This window comes from Microtus pennsylvanicus, chromosome 3, assembly GCF_037038515.1.
Source record: "Microtus pennsylvanicus isolate mMicPen1 chromosome 3, mMicPen1.hap1, whole genome shotgun sequence".
NCBI classification, from domain to species: Eukaryota; Metazoa; Chordata; class Mammalia; order Rodentia; family Cricetidae; genus Microtus; species Microtus pennsylvanicus.
The window spans coordinates 15,767,071-15,791,936 of record NC_134581.1 but is presented as its reverse complement, the minus strand read 5'-3'; the positions used below and the strand labels follow the sequence as shown (position 1 = coordinate 15,791,936).

Sequence of the window (24,866 nt, the reverse complement as noted above, 5' to 3'; positions counted from 1 at the left end):
AATTTATGGTAGACCATTTGCTTAACATGTACAAGGCCTTGCCCTGCAAGCAGAAGCTAACCAAGCAAAAACCAACCAACCAAACATATCATACACACACAAACCATTAAGAACTGATGATGGGATTCTAACATTGCTGAGGTTATCTGTGTACTGATGGAGGAAGGCCATTGGTTAAGTAATAAAGAAACCGCTTGGTCTCATAGGCTAAAACATAGGTGGGAGGAGTAAACAGAACAGAATGCTGGGAGAAAGAGGAAGTGAGCCCAGAGACGCCATGCTCCCCTCTCCCGGGCAGACACAATAGCTCTGCTCTCTGAGGCAGACAGCGATGAAGCTCCGACCCAGGATGGACGTAGGCTAGAATCTTTCCCGGTAAGACTGATGCTACACAGATTATTAGAGATGGGTTGATCGGGATATGAGAATTAGCCTGTAAGGGCTAGAGTTAATGGGCCAAGCAGTGTTTAAAAGAATACAGTGTCCATGTAATTATTTAGAGGCATAAATAATTATTTAGAGGCGGCCGGGGTGCTGGGGACGCAGCCCCGCCGCTCCAATTACAACAGTGTACACTATCTGAAAGTATTCGTGGTATCAAGTTTTTGTGTTAGTAAGCTTATTGCTACCATAATGAAATAACTGAAATGGGATAACCTATAAAGCAAAAGAGGTTTATTTAGCTTGCAGTTCTATAAGCACAAAGTTCAAGAACAAGCAACCCCAATTGTTCAATCTCTGGTAAGAGCAGCAAGGGATATCACACTGCGGAAGGAGTATATGAAAGAGCAAACAGCCATATCTTTTTACTTTTTTTTTTTTTTTTACAGGGTTTCTCTGTAGCTTTGGAGCCTGTCCTGGAAATAGCTCTTGTAGGTCAGGTTGGCCTTGAACTCACAGAAATCCACCTGCCTCTATCTCCCGAGTGGGATTAAAGGTGTGTGCCACCATCATCTGGCTGAACAGCTAGATCTTTACTCAGGAAGTAGAGAGGGCTGGGTAGATCTTTTTATATACCTGCCCTAAGAACTTAGAGTCTATAATCACTGTTTAAAGTACACCCCCAAGGATTTTATCAGCCCCCATAGTCCCCATTATCCCTTCTTTTAATTTCATTATTTAATGTGTATGAGTGTTTTTGTCTGTATGTATATCTGTGCACCATGTGTGTGCCAGGTGACTGCAGAGGCCAGGGAGTTACAAAGAATTGTGAGCCTTCATGCAGGTGCTGGAACTCAAAATCAGGACCTGCTTGTACTGTTAAACACCAAGCTATCTCTTTAGCCCCCAGCCCTTAACGATCCTATTATACCACATATATAAGGCCATAAACTCAGCTATGCCTTTGTCTAACCCTCAGCTTAATAATTATTAATAACTTAATATATAGTTTTGCTTTTAAAAATTATTATATTTATTCATTTTATGTGTAAGTGTATGCATATGCACCATATGTGTGCTTGCTGCCTGAAAAAGTCAGAAGGGGGTCATTAGATGACAAAAAAAAAATGGGAGTTAGAGATGGTTTTGAGTCACTAAGTAGGTGCTGGGTATCAAACTCAGGTCCCCTGCAGGAGCAACAAGTACTCTTAACCTCTGCCCTTTCTTCAATACTCATCTGTGCTAGTTAGTTTTTTGTCAACTTGACACAAGTTGAAGTCACCTGAAAAGAAGAAATATTGAGGAAAGCCCTCCATTTGACTGGCTTGAGGACATGTCTGTGGGACTTTTTTTTTTTTGACTGTTGGTTGATGTGGAAGAGACCAGCCTACAGTAGTTAGTATCATCCCAGGACAAGAAAGTGACTTGCAGAACAAGTCATAAAAAGAAAGCCAAGAAGCAGCATTCTTAAGATTCTGCTTCAGGCCGGGCGGTGGTGGCGCACGCCTTTAATCCCAGCACTCGGGAGGCAGAGGCAGGCGGATCTCTGTGAGTTCGAGACCAGCCTGGTCTACAGAGCTAGTTCCAGGACAGGCTCCAAAAGCCACAGAGAAACCCTGTCTCGAAAAAACAAAAAACAAAAAAAAAAAAGATTCTGCTTCAGTTCCTGCCTCTAGGTTTCTGCCCTGACTTTCTTTTACGACAGACTGAAAGTTACAAGATGAAATAAATCCTTTCTTCCCCAACTTGCTTTTACTCATGATATTTATCATAGCAGAAACTAAGACAAGATGCTATGTGCAATCAAGTTCTAAAACTGACAAGACTAAGAAAACCAGCGCCTTACTGATGCGGGATTCACCCTTGGTATACTGTGAATATGTTTTTACTACCATTGGTTAATAAAGAAGCTACTTTGTTCTAGGGCAGGGCAGAATATAGCTAGGCAGGAAAACCAAACTGAAAACGGAGAAAGAAGACAGATTCAGAGAAATGACAGCAGCCGCCAGAGAAGCAAGATATGAGGTAACTAGCCATGAGTCCCTTGGTAAAACATAGAATAAAAGAAATAAGTTAAGTTATATGTAGAACAAGCAAGTAAGAAGTCTCAGTTTATAAAAAGCCAAACAGTTTATAATTAATATTAAGCCTTGGTGTGGTTATCCAGGAACTAGCGGGCTGAAGAGAAACTTCCAGTCACACCTTTACAAATGTTAATTTTATAAAAATTCAACATGAGCAAAAAATACCAGCTCAACGAGATGTGGTAAAAAAGGAAGCCCAGAACTAAAGGATATAGTAAGCACTTTCCAATTTAGAACAAATTAGAACTAAATTATTTCAATCCACTAAAATGAGCCATGATTTATGCACAGTAAAAATAAGCACAAATTTACTGTCATAGGAGACAGACTGAGAAAGTTCTCATAAAACTGCAAAATGATTGATGTTTATTTTATCATATTTACAAGAAGTACTTTTTATAAACTGGGCATGTTGGTGTATGTCTTTAATACCAGTACTTGGGAGGCAGAGGCAGGCAGAACTCTGTGCGTTTGAGGTCAGTCTGGTGTACAGAGCAAGTTCCATTACAGGGCTGTTAAAAAAGAGAAACCTTGTCTTTAAAACTAAAACAAAAATTACAGCAAAACAAACAAAAAAACCCAAACCCAAAAAGAACTAATTATAATTAGAGCCCAAGGTATAGCAAAGCTAGAGGCTGGCTGTCAGCGCCTAGGGTTTTAAAGCTACAGGTTACAATTCTACTATGGTCTGCCCATACTCCATGTTGCACTGTTGTCTCTCGCTTTCACCTGAGAAAATTTAAGATTTTCTTAAGAGCTAATGCATTCACTAGAAGACATATGGATGCTAGGAAGCAGTAATCTGACCAAAAATAAGAAATATTGTTAAAACTAAACAAACAAACAAAAAGAAGAAACAAACAACAAAAAAAATCCACCTGACTCCTGGGAACTGCCACTAATTTCTTTCTTTCTTTCTTTTTTTCTTTCTTTCTTTCTTTCTTCCTTTCTTTCTTCAAACATACTAAATAATAATACAAAAGCGGCTATAACTTAAGACTTACTTAACTGGGGGGTTGGAGAGGTGGATCACTGATTTATAGTACTCATTGCTCTTGCAGAAGACCCAGGTTTAATTCCAGCATTAACACGGTGGCTCACAACCATCCATAACTAAAGTTCCAAGAGATCCATACTCCTCTTCCAACTTCCTCAGGCACCAGGCATGCACATGCTGCACACATGCACATGCAGGTAAAACTTTCGTATACATAAAACTAAATAATAATAAATAACAATAGACTTACTTAGATGAGTGTGGCAGACCATGTCTACAATCACAGCACATGGGAGATAGAGAGAGGAGAATCAGGAATTCAAGGCTTTGGCTACATAATAAGCTGGAGGCTAGATAGTGCTACAAGAAACCTGTTTCAAAAAAGCCAAAACTAATAAATATTTTTTTAAAACTAAATTAGACAAGGCAGTGGTGGCACACGCCTTGAATCCCAGCTCTTGGGAGGATCTCTGTGAGCTTGAGGCCAGACTGACTGGTCTACAAAGTGAGTTCCAGGACAGCCACAACGGTTACACAGAGAAACCCTGTCTTGAGAAACTAAAAATATATGTAATATGTTGCTGGGCAGTGGTGGCACATGCCTTTAATCCCAGCACGTGGAAGGCAGAGGCAGGTGGATTTTTGTGAGTTCAAGTCAAGCCAGTCTGGTCTACAAATACTAGTTCCAGCAGTCAAGAGCACTAAATGTTCTTCCAGAGGAATTGGGTTCCCAGCACCCACATAATGGCTCATAACTGTCTGAAACTCCATATCCAGGAGATACAACACCCTCACATTACATACATGCAAGTAAAACCTCAATGCACATACAGTAGAAATAAATTATTTTTAATAATAATAATAATAACAACAACAACAACAACAATAATAGCTACTTCCATGACAGCTAGGGCTGTTACATAAAGAAACCCTGTCTTGGGGAAAAAAAAAATAAAAATAAAACAAACAAAACTAAATTAGGACCAGCAAAATGGTTCGGTGGAGGGAGCAAGCATCTGCCACAAAGATTGACTATCTAAGTTCTATCCCTGGCAGTCACACAGTGAAAGGGGAGGAATGACTCCTGCAAAATGTTCTCTGACCCCCACACATATGCAACGTGTCCCCCTCATATTCTACAAAATAAATAAATGTAATTTTTAAAACTAAATTAAAATTTTATGAGCTGGCAACTATCCTGAAAAGGCCACAGGTTCTGGATTTCCACCCAGCCTGTGCTTTGCTTTGAGTATACAAACCCTCTCCTAAGAACAAGAACATTCACTAACTCTTTCTTTACACTCTTTTTATACTGATTGCACTTTCCCCACATTTCTGCTGATACCTCTATTGAGGACAACTAAAAGGTAGTGAGCAGATGTTTCCAGAAGACAGGCAAGGATTAAATGACCAAAGACACAAGTTATACAAAAGAGTTCTGTCCAGGAAACCACACTTTCTTCAATAAATGTTTTGAGATGAGAGTTGTTTAGGCAAAAACACAGTCTTCTAAACACTTAAATTAATTTTTTACTGTTGTTAATAATAATGGTTTTGATGTTGCTGCTTTTGCTTCTCAGAATGCACAAAACTGAAGTACTGAAGTGTCTCAAGATTACCATTATGTAGATATTACTAAATTATGAGTCCAACAATTTTGATCTTTACTTTCTTCTTAATGGATCATTAACAGTCTTTCCCCTACAGCACCACTTTCAATCACAAGGGCAAATAACATTTATGATTTTGTTTTAGGCCTAGAATGGTTGCACACACTTCTAGACAGACCCAGAGACAGCTGGAGCTCTATGAGTTCAACGATAGTCTAGTTTACACAGGGCCTTCCAAACCAGCCTAGGCTACATAGTGAAACCTGTCTCAAAAAAGCCAGGTGTGGTGGCACACACCTTTAATCCCAGCACTTTCTTGGGAGGCAGAAAAGGGCAGATTTATGTGAGTTCAAGCCAGCCTGGTCTACAAATCAAATTCCAGGTCAGTCAGGACTGTTACACTGAGAAACTCTGTTTAGAAAACAAAACAACAACAAAAGGATTTTGTACACACTTATAATTTCACACTTTATTTAGAGGCTGAAGCCAGAAAAACCATGACCTGGAAGCCAGCCTAGATTAGAAACAGGCCCTGGTTCAAAATACAAACAAAAGATTTGCTGAACCAGTGAGATAACTAAGTGGGTAAAGACACTTGCAGCACAAATTTGATAACCTGAGTTTGATTCCAGGAACCCTAGTGAAAAAGGAAAGAGAGAACCAACTCTACAGAATTGCTCTATGAGATCAATACATGCACTGTGGCCTGTGTACTCACAAATACATTGTGTTTATTCATTAAAACAAAATTTTTTAAGATACAAAAAGTAAAAATAAAATCATTTGGCTTCCTGTACAGGCCTTCACAATCACTCTAGTCTCTTTAATTCAAACTCTCTCTTTGTTGGGAAAAAAAAAAGTTTTGTAGAACATTATATATGTCACAGCCTTCATTTTTCACAGCAAAGGGTGGTACGAGAAGGAATTTCCAAGTTAGGTAGTAACAGAATTCTACTGCTTTTTACCTTACAAAGTGAGGATAATTGCATAACATAAAAAGCTGAGTGTTGGGCAATGGTGGTGTGTGCCTTTAATCCTAGCAGCACTCAGAAGGCAGAGGCAGGTGATCTCTGTGAGTTCTAGGACGGCTAAGGCCACACAAAGAAACCATATCTCACAAAACCAAAACAAACAAACAATTTAGTAAAAGTTCCCAAGAAAACAATTCTTAGGAAAATATCTGAACAAAGAAGAATAGGAAGCGAGCATCACAGTAACAAATTTGAAGATTCCCGAACAATAACCAACTCTTCAATGAGTTAGTACACACTGCTGGACAATCATGGAAAGGGCTCAATATTTAAACACAATGCTTCTTACTTATCTTCCCAAATCTTAGCGCAATGGCACATATATCAAAAGGACATAAAGTTCCTCTTCAGCCCAAATGGACTGGGACAACAAAGAAAACAATATGTATAAGATACTGTTAGAAGTACATTTCCAGCCAGTGGCACATTCCTTTAATCCCAGCATTCAGAAGACAGAGACAGGTGAATTCTGTGAGTTCAAGCCAGTCTGATCTACGGAGTGAGTTCCAGGACAGGCTCCAAAGCTATAGAGAAGCTCTGTCTCAAAACAACAACAACAACAAAAAAAAAAAAAAAAGGAAAGAAAAGAAAAAGAAAATATTTCCAAGTCTGGTTGGTGATATGCACACAATCCCAGCCCTCAGGAGGCAGAGGCAGGTGGATCTATGTGAGTTCAGGGCCAGCCTAATCTACATAGTGAGTTCCAGGCCAGTTAAGGTTACAGAATGAGGCCCTTTCTCATAAATAAATTAATAAATATTAAATACAAATGTAATAACAAAGATGAACACAATGGAGACCCTACAAAACAAAACAAAGAAAACCAACCAAACATTGCCAATGAAGGATAAAATGAATGAAAGCTTCACAGTTATCCCTTTCTCCTAGACAAAGGTGATGAAGGCATGAGCTAAAATACTCACATCTTCATACTTGATAAAGTTATTTCTCCAGACAGCTAATACACATACTCTGATAAGTTTCCCTGTCACAATACTGTTGCAGAGATTCTTCCTGTTTGACTTCTGCATGCAGGCACTGAGAAGCAGCTAGAGAGGGGTCTTAGTTACTATAGTGAGCAGCCTCACAAATGTATACATAATCCACCATACTCTACAAAGCAAGCCAGCAGAATTTTCTTTTATTTCCACCTCGCAGATCTAAAAATACCAGCCAATGATAAAGAGATTTCTTATCAAGACAGCAAAAGGTTATGAAAAACTCACTTTAGAGCAGTTCAGCGAACCCTTAGAATATTTATAGATACAATCAGGCCCTGCTCTGAGGCTTTCACCAGATCTCAGACAAATTAGAGACTGTACCAATTTAAGTAAATCTGTAAGTAAAACTTGGAAAAAGGAGAACAATCTTCTATAAACACTTTATGTACTCTAAGGAATCATAAACATTTTATGTACTCTAAGGAGTCAGACCTGTCTCCATTTTTGTCCTCCACAAGACTCCTAATTATTGTGACATTAAGGGCCTAAATCTAAATCCAGATACAAAAATAAATTTATTTTTTAGAGTTATGATCAGAAATTATTTGATATATAGAAGAAGACAGGACACATTCATCTCACTTCAAATGCTTACCAAGTGCCAGTTGCTTTGTTAAGTATTCTGCATACATTATTCATCAAGAATCACTTCTCAACAAGACTCTCTGACTATCTTATAGGCTCTCAATAGCCTGCTCTCCTTTTTTTTACTGTCTTTCTTTTCTTTTCTTTTTGGTTCTGGTTTTTCGAGACAGGGTTTCTCTGTATAGCTGTGGAGCCTGTCCTGGAACTCCCTGTGTAGAGCAGGCTGGTCTCAAACTCAGAGTCTACCTGCCTCTGCCTCCCGAGTGCTGGGATTAATGACCCGGCTATAGTCTACTTTATTTTTAAATAGCACTCAGCACTACTACATATTGTCCTACTTTTAATCTTGTCAACTTACTTGTCATATTTTTCCATTAAAATTAAGTAATATAGCCTATTTTGTTCCCTGTGGCATCCTCAGCATCCTGGCACACAAAAACACTCATAAATGAATGAAATGAATGATCCTGTTGAATCCACACTAGGGCTTATTGAGGTATTAGGAATAGTGTGATTTTAGACCCAGGGGGGGTTAAGAAATTTGCCACAGGTCAACTAAGACCTGCCTGCAGAACCTGTATTCCCTCTTCGTGTTGTAGTACCAAAGTAACATAGGGTTTATTTCCCTGAGGATCTCATATTTTTCCATCAATTTTTTTTTGCCATCAAAATATTTACATGTGCTCTGAAGTATGAGAAAGGCTACTAAAAGAACATTGATCTGATCATGAAGACTATGGAGTTCAACAAGAGAGGATTCCATGGTCATGGGAGAAATAAGTATCTAGAAAATGGGACTGAATGTAAAGAAAGTGAAGATGTACTTTTGTTTTGAGAGATGCACCACAGCACCCATCTGGAGGTCAGAGAACAACTTGCCCTCCCTCTCCTTCCACCCATGTGTAGAGGTCCCAGGGCTTGGTTCATTAAGTTTGACAACAAGTGCCTTTACTTGATCTTTGCCAGCCTAAATAAGCCTTTCCTCCTTTCTAGGTATAAGATTACAGGTTCCTAAAAGATAGAGCTTGGTTTTGAGGTTTGCTTTGTTTTGAGACAGAATCTTACTATGTATCCTGGAATGGCCTAAAAATCCTCCTACCCTAGGTGTCCCAGGCGCTGGAATTACAGGTGAACTCAACCATACCCAGATAGGGGCTATCTTAACTGCACTTCAGAACAGAGCACCACAAGGCACTCCTTCATAATGACCGCCACACCTGCAATACTATTTCGAATCTAGAAGAGTAATGGCTCTGTTCGTAAGTTTTTCTGGTTTCTTAATCACTAGGGGACCTGGGAACCATAAAAATTGTTGACTGAATGGCTAAAGAAGATGGAAAAGACATCTATAAACCACCTTCTCTTAACTGTTGCTAGCACAAATGAACATTTTCCCAAAGGTCCAACAGAATACCTGTTTGTAAAGAATGATTCCCTAGTTCCACCTGACAATACTGTTTAAGAGACTAGATATTTTATAGATAGGATTTTTTGTTGGGATAGAGAATGCTTTATATCTCTTATTATTTCCCTCCCTTTTTGAGTGCTAAGAATTGAAACCAGGGCCCTGTGCATGCCAGGCAGTATTTCTATCACTGAGCTATATTCCCAGCTAATGTTGATACTTTTTAAGATTAAAAATAGCTCTGATAAGCTGGGCATGGTGGTGCAGGCCTTTACTTCTAATTAAGGAGGTAGAGACACATGGATCTCTCTCAGTTCCAGGCCAGCTTGGTTTACCGTAGAATCCCAGGTCACTATGTTCTATATTGTGTAAACTAGTCTTTTTTTTTTTAAGCTTTATTTTATGTACATTGGGTGAAGGTATCAGATCCCCTGGAACTGTATTTAGAGATGATTGTGAGCTCCATGTGGGTGCTGGGAATTGGACCCAGGTCCTCTAGAAGAACAACCAGTGCACCTTACCACTACGCCATTGTTCCAGCCCCATAAACTTATTTTTAAGAAACAACAACAACCAACTGATCTTGAAAATATACAAAGAACTAACTCATCAAAAGAACAAATAATCCAATTTAAAAAATGGAGTACAGACCTAAACAGAGAACTGTCAAAAAGGAATCTAAAATGGCTGAAAGACACTTAAGGAAATGCTCAGCATCCTTAGTCATCAGAGAAATGCAAATCAAAACAACTCTGAGATTGCATCTTACAGCTTTAAGAATGGCCAAGATCAAAAACACTGATGACAACTTATGCTGGAAAGGTTGTGGGATAAAGGGGACACTCCGCATTGCTGGTTGGAGTGCAAGCTGGTACAACCTCTTTGGATATCAGTGTGGCGATTTCTCAGGAAATTAGGAAACAATCTTCCTCAAGACCCAGCAATATGACTTTTGGGTATACATACAAAGGATGCTCAACCATGTTCATAGCAGCATTCTTTGTCATAGCCAGAACCTGGAAACAATCTAAATGCCCCTCGATTGAAGAATGGATAAGGAAAATGTGATATATTTACACAATGGAGTACTACACAGCAGAAAAAAATGACACCTTGAAATTTGTAGAAAATGGATGGAGCTAGAAAACATCATTTTGCGTGAGGTAACCCAGACCCAGAAAGAACCAGAAAAAAAATTATCATATGTACTCACTCATAAGTGATTTTTAAACATAAAAAAAAAGAAAACCAGCCTGCAAATCATAATTCCAGAGAACCTAGACAACAATGAGGACTCCAAGAGAGACATACATGGATGTAATCTACATGGGAAGTAGAAAAGGGCAAGATCTTCTGAGTAAATTGGGAGCATGGGGTCCTTGGGAAAGGGCAGAAGGGGAGGGGAGAGGCTCAACAAAACGTAGAACTCAATAAAAATCAATAATAAAAAAAGAAACAACAACAAAATAGTGAATTAAAAAAAGCAACAGTACTTTAGGAAAGAACAGTACAAAAGAGATGCATCTGCCATGGTCCGCCCATTTATATTTCAACTACTCCAAAATAAGACAATGATAAAAGATTATTAAAAGCAAATTGCTTATGAATTAAATAAATATTCTCATTTTCAGAGAGACTAGTAGGATAGAATCATACAGATTAGAGCTTTCATTCTTCTCTCAAAAATTATAAGTAACACAATTTCTGATAATACTTATTGACTTAGTGATGGACAGGCAATAAGAATCCTATTAAGTGAAGGGATATGGCCCTCCATCCAATTATTCTGTGGTGACTGAATAGCAGAAAGTGCTTACACTACTACTAAGCTAGAATATATCAATAGTGTTCTCTAGAGAAAGGTATGTTGGCTGTTAATTGGTTTTTTGGTCAACTTGACACAAACCTAGGGAAGAAGGAAACTTAATAGGGATAAAAAACAAAACAACCCTTCATAAGACTGGCTGGAAGGCAATTCTGTAAGGCATTTTTCTTTTCTTTCTTTCTTTTTTTTTTTTCTTTTTCTTTTTTTCAAGACAAAGTTTCTCTGTGGCTTTCAAGCCTGTCCTGGAACTAGCTCTTGTATACCAGGTTGGCCTCGAACTAAGAGATCCGCCTGCCTCTGCCTCCCAAATGCTGAGATTAAAGGTGAGTGCCACCATGGAAGGACAATTTCCTTCTTTCTTTCTTTCTTTCTTTTCTTTCTTTCTTTCTTTCTTTCTTTCTTTTTTAATGATTGCTTTGAGAGGACCCATTTCACTGGGGGCAATGCCACACCTGGTTAAGTGGTACTGGATAGTATAAGAAAAGAGGCTGGGCAAGTCATGGGTAACAAGTCATGGGTAACAAGCCAGTAAGCATCATTCATTTCTAGTCTTTACTTTAGTTTCTGCTTTCCGGGTTCCCAGTGTGAATTTTTGCCCAACTTCGAACTTCATAATGAACTATGAACTGTAAACTGAAATAAATCCTTTCATCCTGAAGTTGCTTTTGGTCATGATACTTTGTCACAGCAAGAAAAAAACAAATTAAGATAGTGGCTCATAACTAATCTCAGCACTTAGAAACTCAGGCAGGAGAACTACCAAAGGTTCACATCTATCCTAAATTACACAATTAATTCTAGGCCTGTTTGGATTACAGAATGAGATTATGCCTTAAAATAAATAAGTAAACAACCCACAATACTATCTCCATTTTAATAAGGGAAAATCCCTCCCCTCAAAGAAGTAAACAAAAAAGCTGGGCATGGTAGTGCAGGCCTTTGATTTCAGCACTCAGGAGACAGAGACAGATGGATCTCTGTAAGTTCCAAGTCAGCCAGAGGGGTAGTAAGTGCCATGAATCATGTAATCATGTTAAGTAGAGCCAAGTTGATGAGCAAGCACTAGGCTATAGAAAAAATTTTTATAAAATTACTCTCCTTTAGCAGAACCTTCTAAGTATAGATAGTAGATATCTAACAGTCAAACTACATCCTTAAGATGCGTCCCCCATCACATGATAGAGGATCTGAGACAAACCAAATTAATTTTCCCAAGAGAGAGAAAACAAAAAAACAAAAAACAAGAAGGAATCTGTTTAGCAATTCCTTCCCAAACCACTAACCAGTGTTCAATTAGATGCAGATTACAATTTCAGGTGGAAAGTTGAGTAACTCCTGAAAGTTCAAACATGAATGCAGACTCAATATTCACCAGCTCTGACTATGAACAGCCAATGACTTGAAACAAACTCCAACTGGCAAAGAACAATGAATGAGACAGACACAAACTATCCATTCCTTTTTTCTCCTCAATGCCACTCTTTCAAATATAACACATATAAGAGGAACCTTAGAGCCACAGGAATCACCATTAGTGTGACCTTCATCCTAAGTCTGGGAATGACCACTGATTGACCTAAAATTCCTGTGCAGGCAGATCCTTGAGAGCCTAGACAATAGAGGATCATCTGCATCAGGAACCTACACATCTTTATCACACTTCAGAGGGAAACACTCCAGATCTGTCATATTTCCCATGTACGGTCTCTGGAACAAAGTCAAACTAGAACTGGAACCTAATTTCTTAAATGTACCCTGTACACATTAACTCTTCTAAATAAATTTCCCAGCTTTTAAAAAAAGTTCCTTTGCACAACTGGTTTCTTGTACCTTTCCAAAGTGAAATTATTTGAAACCCTCCCTCCCCATATATTAAAATATATATCCTTTCAGCATCATTTGACCGAAGTATAAAGCAACCTGGTTGGCCTCCATGCATCCGATGGCATCTTCCAAGAGTGAAAACTCCACGCAGACATAGCCATAGTCGTAACCTGGGGACAGCATTTAAATACAGACGGGAGTGGTGTTAGTGCCTTGCAAACATAAAAGACACATTTATATCCCCTGTTCTGAATCCCTTCAACACAAGCCCTCCCACCTATCCCCACCCCTCGACACTAGGCAAAGGTGCTTCCACAAACAGAAAAAGTACTGAAGGAAAAGTCTGGGTGTTTCTGAAGTTTGAAATTCATTCCAAATGGCTTTTTTCCTATTAACTAAGAAGATTCTTTGCCCTCTTCTCACTGCTGATCAGAAAAGGGTAATCCCAGAAATTTCACAGAAAATTCCCACAGAAAGTGTGATCCAAAACATTTTAATGACAGGCTGAATCTTCTGGAAAAACAGCCAACAAGAACAGAAAAGAATCTGAAAAAAATAATATATCCAAAGAGAAGGAAGAGAACCAATTACTCCAAAGCTATGCTAAGAGTCACCATTCTTCAAGCAGAAACCACCTTCAAAGACAAGTGCTGATGGAATAATGTGACTATTCTATTTGGATATAGAGTAGGCTTCTAGTTGACAAGGAACAGACCATTTCAGCCACCACCATTACCACCACCACTCTACCCCTCCCCATTTCAAACTCAGGTCCAAAACCAGCTAAAATCTTTATGAAAGGAGAAAGATATAAAAGCATAAATTAAATAACTTGATCCAAAATTGTGCTTACATGCAAAAAGCTGATGGTAGAGCAAGCAAAGGGAAAGACGGCAGTTGTTAGTAATCAATGCATGTTCAATAACTCTAGGTATCATTATCAAATGCCTTCCACCTTAACAATGAAAAAGCATTATCTGCAGCACAGGTCTGAGGCTCTAACGATCTATGACACTGGAAAATTATGGGATTTACAAGCTGCTAAACTCTACTTATTAACCTGTCTCATAGTTCCTGATACTGCTACCATATGACTGCAAAAATACACTTGTCACTGCAATGTTCCACATGTGGTTTCCATGCTTCCTCCATTTTCTCACTGGATAAAAAGCTCACCTCTAGAACTTACACTATGCAAATGGATAGAAAAAATAGATGTGATTTATTCAGATGAGAAATAAACAGAGGGAAAGAACACAACATAAAACCTATGTGGATTTTAAACATAAAGTAGATACAACAAGAAGAAACTGATACTCATTGAATGAAGGTATCCAAAACCATAGTTTACAGGGCAAGTTCCAGCATAGCCAAGGCTACATAGAGAAAGTGTCTTGAAAAAGAATTAAAAAACAAACAGTAACTTGGTTAGAGTCTAACCCAGTGGTGTAGAAGGTTCTAGAATTAAAGTCTGCTACCAACAAGAGACAAAAAGAAGTTGGCCTGGGTGGTACATGCCTATCATTTTAGCTGACACAAGAGAATTGCAACTCAAAGTCAGCCTGGACTAAACAGTGAAACCCTGTGTCAGAAATAAAGTAAGGGCTGGAGAGCTAGCTCACCTATAGCAAATTTTTGCTCTTCCCAAAGACTCAGCGGAGGTTCCTAGTACCCACATAGTGTCTCACAACTTTCTGTAACTACAGTTCCATGGGATGTAATGCTCTCTTCTGACCTTAATAGGCACCAGACACACCCATGGTACACAGACATATTTGCAGGCAAAACATTCATACATATAAAACAATAAAGTAAATCTTTTCAATTCTTTAAAAAATAATAATAAACCTTTAAAAATACACCAAATTTGATCTAAAATATTTAATGATAGTGATGACTTTAGACTTGATAATTATTTTAACTACAAATGTTGCCATACAATGATACAATGATGTATATCCTTATTTTGAGTTACAGGAAGTGACCAGAAAGAAAAAAACAAAAGTTTGTAAAAACCTCAGCACTACTCCAGGCTGAGAGATAGAGAATTTATTTCTATTTTTATTTTTTAAAGAGTCTCACCATGTAACTCCAGCTAGCCTGGAACTTACTAGATTGGCATTGAATTTACAGTTATCTCCCTTCCTCTGTCTCCAGAGTACTGAGAATAAAGGCATGCACGACCACACCTACCTAGAGACAAAATTCTCTATCCTAATATTACAGTTATAGACAACTCCAACTTGTCTAAACTTACCACAAAATCAGGTTCCTCCTATTAGTATACCACACTTCAGTATACATATTTGTATACAACTGGTTAATCATAAAAAATTTTTTGTTATTCAATTACTTTCAAGTGGAGTTTTCTAAACAAAGTCAGTTTGAGATATATGTATATTTATAATATGCTATATACTATAAAAATATACGTAAGACATTCTACATTTTTAAATGGTTCTAAATATTCTTTTGAAGCACCAAAGAATAACACAAAGGAACATAGATATCTTTTGTCACCAAATTTCTACTGTGAATACTCAAAAGCATGTCCATAACTAGAAAGGGGTAGCCATGGATCACACAGATGCTCTCTTGAATGCTTTGATTACCATTAAAAACATTATCAAAGGAGTGCACAAGAGTATGTAAAACAAAACTCTCTCCACAGGTGTCAAAACGAAAAAAAAAAAAAAAACATAGAGAACCAATACCAGATTGCAAAGCCCTAACTTTTCTTGCTATGCTTAAAGAGGCAAACACTGTGGCCCAGAAGAAAACAGACTCTGTGGGAAGAACAAGATAAATCATGACAACATTCATACTTTGTTGAAGAATAAGAAGGTTTTGATACCAAAATCACTGGAAAGGAAAATATGTAGTTTATAGGAGGCACAATGAACATCTGTGTATATATATCAATTTAAAATCATGTGAAGTTCACAAGCCTACCACTCAAGTTTCTTCTGCATTAAAGTTTAGCTATCAAAAGAACACATAAAGTTTAGCTATATAGGGTTGTTTAAGGTTCCCAATCTTGATTCCAAGCATTCTCTGCATTCAAACTTTACAGTTGTATCATAAAGATTTTCAGAAATCGCCAGAAGACAATGTATATAGTACCTGTTACAAACAAGGTTCTATTACAAAATCCTTTAAATATACTGGTTTAATTCCCACAAGAATACCATAAAGGTAATTATTACTATTTACTCACGGGAAACAAACAAAGAAAGGATAAGTAGTTTGCTCAAATACACTTTAGTTTCAAAAACAGAGCTAAGTCTTTTAAATCCAAGCAGTTCAGATTCAAATGGATACCATTAATCACCACACTGTATCCTCTTTCATTTTTTCAGTATGAAGATTTGAATGCTGGCACGTGCTAGGTAAGAGCTATACAACTGAGGTATCAATCTAATCTTATTCTTCTACTTAAAAAAAAAAACTACAGTGTGTGTGTTTGCATGCATGTGGGAATCAGAGATCAACTTTTGTTGTTGATTTTTGTGTTTAGAGACAGAGTTTCTCTGTGTGACCCTGGCTGTTCTGGAACTCTCTCTGTAGACCAACTGGGCTGGCCTCAAACTCAGAGATCCATCTGCCTTTGCCTCCCGAGTGCTGAGATTAAAAGCATGTGCCACGGCACCTATCTAAAGGCAAAATTCTCTATCCTAATTTTACAGTTCAGAGTTCCATTTTTAAAAATCATTTTCTCGGGGGCTGGAGAGATGGCTCAGTGGTTAGGAGCATTGCCTGCTCTTCCAAAGGTCCTGAGTTCAATTCCCGGCAACCACATGGTGGCTCACAACCATCTGTAATGAGGTCTGGTGCCCTCTTCTGGCCTGCAGGCATACACACAGACAAAACATTGTATACATAATAAATAAATAAATATTTAAAAAATAAATAAAATAAATAAAAAAAAAATAAAAATCATTTTCTCTCATTTTAGCACGTGGGCCTCAGGGATGGCATAAACAACCTTTGTGAAAAGCACCGTTATCCACTGAGCCACCCCATCAGTCTGTCTCATTCAAAAATTTTTAAAAATTAGAACACATTTTCAACATTTTCCCCTCTCCTCTACATTCTTCCATGCCCCACCCTCATGTTCCCACTCAAATTCAGGGCCTGTTTTGCTTTGCTGCTGTTACATATTTAAGCACATAAACCTCTAAATACAACCTGCTGAGTCCATTTAGTGTTGTTTGTATGTTTATAATTTCAGGGCTAGCCACTTGGTATTTTAATTCTCAGACAAGGCTAAGCTGCCCAGGCTGACTTATTTTTGTTTTGTTTTACTTATTTTAGCATTCTGAGACAGGGGTCTTGCTATGCAGCTCTGTGTGGCCTCAAATTTGGAGTAATTCTCCTGCTTTTACCAACAGAGTGTTATGATTACAGGAGAGTACCTCTATTCCTTGCTCCCAGGCTGACCTTAAACTTCAGTATGTAGTCTGGACTGCTTAAACCTGCTATTCTCTTGCCCCAGCCTCCTCAGTAGTCTTTCACTCTGTAACAAGACCCTAAGATTGTTTTAAATAAGAAATCTTAAATTTAATTTTTTTCAGCCTTAATACAGGATGAGTCTCACACACCTGAGAACAAACAAGCCCTTTCTATAATAAAGAAATACTGAAATTAGCAGCACAATAGTCACTCCTATTTCAATTCTGATAGCAGAATCAAGGTGAGTGGGCCTAAAGAAGCCAAGTTAAAAGTATTCACTCTCAACAAAAAACTCTATTGGTACCCACAATCTTTCTGAAAAGACAAAAACTAGAAATTCTTATAAAAGATGGCTATAAAATTATGTAGCAATATGGAATTACAGAGCAATTAAAATTTTAAAAATTAATACACCCTCAATGATAATTATGTAAATTATACAAAAAAGACTGGAATTAAATACAAACTGAATCTAACTCAGAAGTTAGAGACAAAAATCGGCATATAAGATAAAAACCATGCACTGTCAAAATTATACTTGGAGAGCCCAAGATGAAGAACAACATACCATCTTTCAACATAGGTAAATCCAACATTGCCAGTTTTTCCTCCAGCGTTGCAACAGATCAGTTTTCCTTTGGCTGACACCAGATGAAGAGGTTGGCTTGCATTTAAGGGCCACAATGTATGAAAAATATATCACTTTAAATAACAGAAGCACAACCAGCATAGTAAATGCTCACACTCAGAGAAACTTGGAATTAGAAACCAAATGAAGTCTTAGCCAGGTCTCATCCCCACCTCCATGATGATTCAGTGAAAAGGAAAACAGGAATGTAGGAGAGGGAGGCAGGATTCAAGAAACCACAGATAATTATACAAAAATCTGAAAATGAATTAATGCAATACAATTGTATACAAAACAAAATGATTGTATTGCTATAATAGAATAAACTGGGGTTTTCTTGTTTCCCAGATTTTACAATTATGTTAATCTAAATTCACAAAAAAAGTTCTAGTCATCACAGATAATTGCTTTACCTAGAGAAGTAACATTTTAAACCCATAAAGAATTATTTGGACTCAAGATGGTAAAAACTGTTAACAATTCCACAAATAGATTTTTACCAAAGGAAGTAACAAAGCGTCTATTTTATTACCTTTTAAAAATGCTGTTTTTCTGGGAAGACATCTTGGTAGGCTAAAGGACGTTTGTATTTATATATATGGCTACTAAAAAAAGCATAACTGACTCCATTTTCTAACCTAAATGCACAGAACTTCTAGAAATGTAAATATTTCTTTTGCGTTTTTAGGCAGCTAAGAAGAATAAAAACAGGGGAAAGAAACTCTAAAAAGGTGACACTTTCAAATCTTGGCTAGAAAGATCTAAATTTGACCTCAGGACTCACATGATGGAAGGAGAGAACCAATTCCCCCAAGTTGTCCTCTGAGCACTATACAAGAACTGTGACAGTCTTATCACAACGCATATACACACACATCTTATCCATCTTCATTAATCATTTAGTAACCAAAAAGTATCTATGAAAATTAATTAGGTAGTTAAAGACGATTATAAGGTACAGAAAGAAAACAAAGACCTGATAAATAATATCCAACCCAACCCAAAACTAACTCTTTAGTCTCTATTGCTTCAAAGACATTGATTCTACAATGCTAACAAACACAATCTCAGCTTGTTTAAGTCAACTGTTAGTTTACAACCGGCCCATCTTTTAGACTTTTTTATTGATTCTTTGTGGATTTCACATCATGTATTCTGATCCCATTCATTTCTCCATCCTTTCATATCTACTCTCTGCCCTTGTAAACATGTCCCTACCAAATAAAAATAAAATTTAATGAAAACTAAACCAAACAAACAAACAAACAAACAAAAAATCAAAAAACGTAACATAAAAAAAGAAAAGAAAAGAAAGTCTTGGCATAGAAGCTATAGTACCCTTTAGTCCATTCATCTTTACTTGTAAATGTACATTGCAATGAGTCTCGTTTGAGGCCTCTGGCTTCTGCTACACCCTCTTACTAGGTCCCTCACTGGAATTCCTCTTAGATATCTTAATTGCTGCCCTGTGTCATGGAGACCCTGAAGCTTTGTATCTGCAGGTCTGACCCCTTTATATGCTCCAGCAGTTCATAAATGAGGTAGATATTGGTTGGGGTAGGCCAACTCATAGTCCTGGTTCTGGACCTGGATGTTAGCTAAACTGGTCAACCTGCCAGTATCCCCTCATCAACACCATCAGGGCAAGCTATCCAGCACTGCCCTGGTTAGCTCACCCACTGCAGCAGGCAGCAAAGAGTGGGGCCAGTACTCCTGTTCTCATGTCCTAGGACCAGCTCACTCACACTCATATCACCAGGGTCAGTTCTACTGTTTTGCCCAGGGAAGGTACCCCGTGAGACCAGTTCTCCTGCCTGCAGCAGTTGGCAAGGAGAGAGGGCATGCGTCTTTCCCTCACCCATGCCACCACATGGCAGATGAGGGAGGCAGAATCAGTACTCCTGCTCTCATGCTGCTCCTGCCCCCACCCCATCCTGCTCACCTGTGCCCCCAACAACAGGGTCAGCTCTATTGTGCTACCTGGCTGAGGTACAGGGCCCAATCTTCCTACTGCTGCAGCTGGTGATGGGCAGAACCAAATCTCCCACTCTCAAAACTCAGGGCCACCTCTCCCACGAATCACAAGCAGTAAGGGGTGGGGGACGGGAGAGAGCATCTCTCCCTTGCCCACTACACCATATGGTATGGGTGTGTAGGGCCAAAATCTCCCAAGGCACATTCTGGCCAGATCACCTGCAGCCCCAATAACTGGGTCAACTCTATTGTGTTGCCCAAGTGAGGTGTAAGGCCCACTCTCCTAAATGCTGCAGCTGGTGAGGGGCAGGGTCAGCTCTCCCACTCTTAGGACCAGTTTTCCTAGCTGCAGAAGGCAATGAGGGGCAAGGGATAGGCCCACATTTTGAAACAAACATTTTGTTTAAATAAATGAGATAGGCAGCCCTACCTTCAAAGTTATCTAGAAAACCTCAATTGACATAAACCCAGATGAATTTCCTATTTAAGAGTCTATTGGTTGAACTTCAACAATACTAGAACTGACATGACAACTATGAAATGCAAAAGGAGGATTAAAATTATAGATTTTTGTTTCTTCTCTCTTTTTGTGTGTATTTGTGTGTACCCATGGGGGGCATCAGATCCCCCGTAGCTGAGTAACTGGAAGTTATGGTGCTGGGAACTGAACTTGGGTCTCCTGAAAGTATACAAGCATTCTTTTTTGAGGCAGGCTCTCACCATGTAACTCTAGCTGGCCTGGAACTCCCTACCTCTGCTTCCAGAGTGTGGGATTAAAGGCATGAAAGTACTCTTAACCAATGAACCATCTCTCTAGGATTTTAAAGAAATCAGGATTGTGGGAGCTGCTGTTTATTTTATTGAAATCTGATTTAAATAAAACTTTTTCTCTAAACAAAAGTGTTGTTTCTATAGAAGGAAAGTACTGGAGACAGAAGCAGGAATATTTCTAAACTTTAGGCCTGTTGTAGAATATTATTTTAACTGTGTAAAGATGTGTCCCATTTGTTTGTGCTGCATTTGTTTAATGATATAAGAATCTGTGTTTAATTATGTAAGGATGAGTTGCATTTGTTTCACTTTGCCTAACTAAGGCACCTGATTGGTCTAATAAAGCGCTGAACAGCCAATAGCTAGGCAGAGAAAGGATAGGCGGGGCTTCCAGGCAGAGAGAATAAATAGGAAGACTCTAGACTCAGAAGAATAATAAGAAAAGAGAACGAGGGAGAAAGAGAGGAACATGCCTGGCTCCAGCAGGAAGACAGGCATGAGACGCAGTGAAAGTAGGACACACAGAAAAAAGGTAAAAAGCCCTGAGGCAAAAGGTAGAGAAACAGGTTAATTTAAGTTAAAGAAAAAAAAAAAAAGCCAGAATGCGCCCAAGCTAGGCCAAGTTTCTGTGCCATGATTTGATAGTCCTTTTGTACAGAGGCCAGCCTGGTCTACATAGTGAATTCCAGGATGACCAGGGCTATGTGGAGAGATCCTGACTCAACAAAGAAAACACTGACAGAAATTGTAGGGAACTTGATTCCACAGTACCTACATCTCTGAAAATAGAGAATTTTAGAGGAAAAGTAATGTATCAAAAAGGTAAATAATTTTAGAAAAAAAAACAAAAAAAAAACGATTCAGGTATCAGGATTGCAATCAATGGGAATATACAACAAAAAGGACTAGTAACTTGTTTTATTAAAATTAAGAAAATCTCTAATTTGTATGTCAAACTACCTTCTGGGAAAATGAAATTGGTCCATATGAAACTCATCACTTTGACATTTTAAGAGCATTTCTAGTTTGCTTCCATTCAACTATGCATATAAGGACTGCTGGGGGCGGGGGCTGGAGAGACAGCTCAGCAGTTAAGAGCACTGACTGCTCTTCCAGAGCACCCACATGACAAACAGCTGTCTGTAACTTCAATATCTGACACCTGATGTGGAATTCCTCTCTGTACGCTGTGAATACCATTGGCTAATAAAGAAACTGGTTTGGCCTGATAGGGTAGAACAGGACTAGGTGGGGAAAACTAAACTGAATGCTGGGAGAAAGATGGGCAGAGTCAGAGAGAACCCATGTAGCCCCACAGGAGACAGCCACAAGAACTTTAGCTGGTAAGCCACAGCCACATGGCAATACAAAGATTAATGCATATTAATGTGGTAAATTAATATGTAAGAGTTAGCCAGTAAGAAGCTAGAGCTAATGGGCCAAGTAGTGATTTAATTAATACAGTTTCTCCATGATTATTTCGGGGCTAAGCAGACACCCTCACATAGGCATACATACAGACAAAACACCAATGCAAATTAAAAAAATAATTTAAAAAGGATTGCTGGATAGAGCCAATAAAATAAGGAAAATATACAGATATACTGGTTAAGTTTCTCAAATTGCATATGGTTCTATTTTATTTAGTTTTCCATGTGGACCAATTAGTTACTTAGAGAAAATAAAGACATAGGGATGTGGATTAGTGTTAAGACCTTGTGTTTGTTCCTCTGTACTACACACACAAAAAAAAAAATAAAAATAAAGGAAAAAATGTTCAGTTTTCCTTCTTCATTTTCTGAGACAAGATCTTACTATATAGGCTACTTAAACTAGTCCTGAACTCACTACACAACCCAAGATGGCCTCCAACCGAATAACCCCCCCTGCTTTAATTTACCCAATGCTGAGATTATAGGTAGGTATTGCCACAGTCCACTACTTTTATTTCAAAATCTGAAATTAGCCACAAGTGTCATTTTATCCTGATGACAATGGGTCCAGCAGAACAACCATTAGAAAACTTTCTTACTCGATTTATTTTTAATACATTGGCAGTGTGAACACAATGGAGGATAATGTCCTACTTAGAGACCATAATCTAATGAATGAGTCAAGAAGAGAGGAAATAAGCAAAGTCTATTTCCAGATACTAATTAAGTCAAAGGAGAGCAGTTATTTTTTTTTTAAAGTCAGTGATCTCATTCAAATCATATTCTCACTCCTTTTCCACCATTACTCACTCACCTACCGTGCACAAAACAACCAATCAGAAAATAAAAGGGGGGATAAAAATCTTTGTAAACCTGTTTCTCTCGAGGCAAAAACACACTTCATCCCAGGAGAAAGAATAGAGTAACAGAAGGATCAAGAGAGAAGATCACCTGCAGCAAACTGACCAAACAACTGAAGTCCCAGATAGAGACAAAAGTCTTCTTTTCATTGCTGTATCCCCAAACAAATAATAGCATAGCATTTGGCTCATTCAATGCCACATCAATCAGAATGAGCATCATAACTTAGGCAACATAAAAGTAAGTTATAGTTAAGTTATAGTTCTGAACATTGACATAAAACTACAATTAACTCACACGTGATCACAGTCAAGCCACATGTCTCTGGGCTTTGTTATCTAATATGTGGAGTAGAAATGATTAACTCCTTTTTTTGCTTCTTTAGTTTTCTTCCAGACAGAATTTTGCTATGTAGCCCAGGATGACCTCAACTTACAAGAATCTCCTGCCTCAGTTTCCCAAGTTCTGGGATTATAGATATAGATGTGAACCACCACTCCTACCTGTGATAATTTCTATAGAGTGGTTTCTGGGATGCAATAACATCTATCAGTCCTTCTTTGCTTCTATACAAAGCACAATCAGGAAATAAAGAACAGAGTTGCCTCTATGGCACCGAGTCTCAAATATGCCCTAGCATTAGTATTTTAAGAGTTCAAGACAGTATGAATTTCCTCATTGAGTTCTAGTGCATATGAAAATATATTTGCTTCCTATATAGGCTACAAAAATCTCCTAATTTTGACTAGGAAAAAAATACATGATCTATAAACACCTTTTCCATTGTCTTGGTCCTAGCACAAAATGACCCTCAACACTGTCTTTGATTGTTTTTGAGACAGGGTCTCATTATATAGCCCTGGCTGGTCTCAAAGTCACAGAGCGCTGCCTGCCTCTGACTCCTGGGTGATAGGATTTAAAGTATTGACTGTCACACAAGGCAAGAATCAATCTCAAAATAACCTCCATTAAGGGCTGGAGAGGTGGCTCAGTGGTTAAGAGCATTGCCTGCTCTTCCAAAGGTCATGAGTTCAATTCCCGGCAACCACATGGTGGCTCACAACCATCTGTAATGAGGTCTGCTGCCCTCTTCTGGTCTGCAGACACACACAGACAGAATATTGTATACATAATAAATAAATAAATATTAAAAAAATAAACCCTTAATGTTTATGAACTTTAAAAAAAAAATAAAATAACCTCCATTAAAATTTCCCCCAAAACTTCTTTTTACCACATTTGTCAAACTTTTTTTCCTTTCTTTTTTAGTAAAAGTAATCTGGGGCTAGAAAGATGGCTCAGCAATTTGCCACACAATCCTGATGACCTAAGCTTGATCCCCAGTACCCATGGTAGGAGATTCCACAAAATTGTTCTCTGACCTCCAAATATGTGCAATGGCACACCTATGCACACACACATTAATAATAAAACTGAAATTTAAAAAAGTGATTTCTAGGGTTTCGTATTAGTCCAAAAGACAAAAGGGGCTGGGCATGGTGCTGTACACCTTTAATTCCAACACCAGGAGGCAGAGGTAAATGGATCTCTCTGAGTATAAGGACAGTCACATTATACATAGTGAATTCTAGGACAGTCAGGGAGGCATAGCTGAGACCCTGCCCCTCCCCCCCAAAGGGGTACATTTTTAGTTTTGTTTTTGTTTCAGTTTTTCTTTTTCTTTCCTTTTTTCTTCCTTTTGGATTTTTGAGACAGGGTTTCCCTGTGTAACAGTACAGTCCTAGCTGTTCTGGAACTAGCTCTTGTAGACCAGGCTGGCCTTGAACTCACAGAGATTCGCCCGCCTCTGCCTCCCAGTGCTAGGATTAAAGGTGTGCGCCACTGCCGCCTGGCTCAGTTTTTTTTTTTTAATTTTTTTCTTTTTTCTTTTTGAGACAGGGTCTCACTATGTTGCTCAGGCTGGCCTCAAACTAAAAAAGCCTCCATGCCTCTGCCTTTCTAATGCTGGGATTAAAGGCATGTGCAATCAGTATGGCTGAAATT

The 24,866-nt window shown here is 38.4% G+C and overlaps 1 protein-coding gene across 9 annotated transcripts in view; it reads right to left on the bottom strand.

Moving 5' to 3' along the window:
- Rbm6 (RNA binding motif protein 6) overlaps positions 1-24,866 on the bottom strand; it is a 120,081-nt gene that overhangs the window by 60,465 nt on the left and 34,750 nt on the right. For 4 of the 9 annotated variants that reach the window (XM_075964667.1, XM_075964668.1, XM_075964670.1 and 1 more), the window contains exon 6: positions 12,840-12,913. The exons of the other annotated variants lie outside the window; for them this stretch is intronic. In XM_075964667.1, the coding sequence (XP_075820782.1) occupies positions 12,840-12,913 (74 nt within the window). The remainder of the gene's footprint in view (positions 1-12,839; positions 12,914-24,866) is intronic. 9 annotated transcript variants of the gene reach the window in all.